General features: G+C 37.1%; 1 protein-coding gene across 1 annotated transcript; it reads right to left on the reverse strand.

Annotated features, from left to right (window-relative positions):
* Positions 1 to 778: 778 nt before the first annotated feature.
* Positions 779 to 1,597, reverse strand: LOC141690632 (uncharacterized). The gene is made up of 2 exons (XM_074495415.1): positions 1,460 to 1,597; positions 779 to 1,378 (listed from the first exon to the last, which is right to left on the reverse strand). The coding sequence occupies exons 1-2, from the start codon at positions 1,595 to 1,597 to the stop codon at positions 779 to 781; spliced, it is 738 nt and encodes a 245-aa protein (XP_074351516.1).
* Positions 1,598 to 2,503: the final 906 nt, after the last annotated feature.

The following is a 2,503-nucleotide window of genomic DNA, read 5'->3' on the forward strand; positions in this document are numbered from 1 at the left end:
CCGGTCTGGGTAAGGAGTCCTGGACTAGTCCTTTATGGAGTTAGGAGTCCAGGAGTCCAAAACTAAGTTCTTGCAGGAGCTAGATGTACTATCACTTACTTTCAAAGTTCAAGTGATGTTCTCATACTCCGTATATGTGTTCATCTGATCAGTCACTTGTAATTTATTTTTTGTGATATTCTAAAAGCATGCATTTAAGTGACTCTTATTATTTGTACTGTGATATTTTGCAGGGAACTACAGAATGAAAGTAAATATCTTACGTATCTTTAGCTGCTTTTTTCTCTTCAGTCTTAAGGAATTTGCAGATAAATGAGAACATATGTTCTTAATTTGTTTTTTATGGTTTATTGATTAGATGATTACCTGAAGACGGAGCTTATTATATATTGCCACTGTATTTAGTTAATTTTACGTGCAAGCTAGGAAATGTGTTTGCTTTAATCTAGATTTGAATGAGAATTGTATAGCTCTCAGCTCTGGCTAAATCTCTGCAGTGATCTTTTAGTAACTATGCTTTTGAATGGTAAGATTACTTTAATATGCTTGAACTGAACTCACACAAGAAATTAACAAAAGAAACAACTACTAGCAATACTTGATAATAAAACTAATTGATAATAACTTCAGCTACAGATCATAACTATTACTGATAGACTAAGAACTTCGAGTGTCTTAGAAACTCCTACTCTCCCTAAACCGGGATTACAAAATTCTATTCAGCTGTTCCTTTTCTCTCCCTTATCTCCTCTTATATTTTGCATTCTTTTCTCAGCCACTATTGCCCCTCCTTTGTAGTTGTATTCCCTTTTCTACCCTTATGTTGTTTCCTGGCATATGTTATCAGTGTTGGAGGTCTGGCCTCTATAGGTGGGGTCATTGCATTACCCGCCACCCAAAGAGCCACCTTGTCCTCAAGGTGGAAGTCTGGAAAATGCTGCTGCATATGGTCCAAATCTTCCCACGTGGCTTCGAAGTCTGGCAGATTCCTCCACTTGATAAGAACTTTCGTGCAAACAGATTGCCCTGTAGTGTGATTGCGGACATCAAGCAAAGTCTCGGGTTCCACTACCATCTCCAGTTCTGATGTTAATTGTGCCGGTAAGGTTGGACTAGCATGAGCAATGCCGATTGCCCTTTTAAGCTGAGACACGTGGAAAACAGGATGAATTTTACAATCACTTGGAAGATCTAGGTGATTAGCCACCATCCCGACCCTTTTCAGTACTGAATAAGGCCCATAGTAACGTGTTGCAAGTTTTTCAAACGGTCTTCGAGCCAAAGATTTTTGCCTATATGGCTGGAGTTTCAAATACACTTTCTCTCCCACTGTAAACACTTCATCACGTCTATGTCCATCCTCAACTGCTTTCATTTTCTGTTGAGCTCATAAGAGTGTGAATTTTAACTCATCTAAAATAGCATCTCTTTCCTTCAATATTTCCTCTAAACTATCTACCGGAGTGTGTCCAGACCCTAGCCTCAACAGATGTGGCGGATCTCGCCCATACAAAGCCTTGAAGGGTGTCATGTTAATGGCCATATGAGGGGTTGTATTATACCAGAATTTCGCCCATGGAATCCATTGTGCCCACATCTTTGGCTAACCCATAACGAAGCATCGTAAATATGTTTCCAGACATTTGTTAACTGTAATAACCCCAAAATTTTGAACTTTTTGTAACCCTTATGAATAGTGTTTTTGCTGATATTGCTGAATAAGAAAATTTTTCATGCCACACTATGTAGGGGTTCTTTTATTGTTATTCTGAGATCGTATTAGTACTCTTTATGATAAATGAGTGTATGTAAAGATCGCCAGAATCCAAATCCGAACACTTTGATTTTTCCCGAAAATCCACCAGATATCGAAAGAATTGAGTATAAGTTAACATGATAAAAAGGATTAAATTCAAGGATTTTAAGAGAGGATCATAAAAGGAATATAATGTATTGAGAAAGGTTAAGGGAACCTAAGTAATAAGATCCCGGGTATGATCCCTCAAACGATAAACGAAAACGAAAGTTAAGCGAACCGTATAACAGATCAGTGGTCATTAGCCAAGTAATTAGAAGCTAATCAAAGAGGTTAGTGGGTATGATGTCATCAAACCAATAAGAAGAGGACAAAGGTAGGAGGGTGACATCACATGGTGACATAAGCATGACCAAGCAAAGTGTGTTGTTGGTTGAATTAGAACCACACAAAAGTTACCATGGTAAAAAGGTAATAAAACAAAACAAAACAAATCAAAAAACAACCAACCAAGCCAAAACATTTCATTTTCACCAAAAACAAAAAATTATTTCATCTTCTTCATCAAAGCTCTCGGCTTTTCTTCTTTTCCAAAGAAAGAAAAATCAAAATCCTAGTTCCAAGCTTTGTTAATTAGCAAGGTAATTATCTAAGACTCCTTATGCATAGATATAGCTATCCTATAAGTTTGAGCTCCTAAATCATTCACAATATCTTCCTAAAAATCATGGAAGAAGATGGTGAATA

The sequence above is a fragment of the Apium graveolens genome, chromosome 10, assembly GCF_009905375.1.
Source record: "Apium graveolens cultivar Ventura chromosome 10, ASM990537v1, whole genome shotgun sequence".
Lineage (NCBI taxonomy): Eukaryota > Viridiplantae > Streptophyta > Magnoliopsida > Apiales > Apiaceae > Apium > Apium graveolens.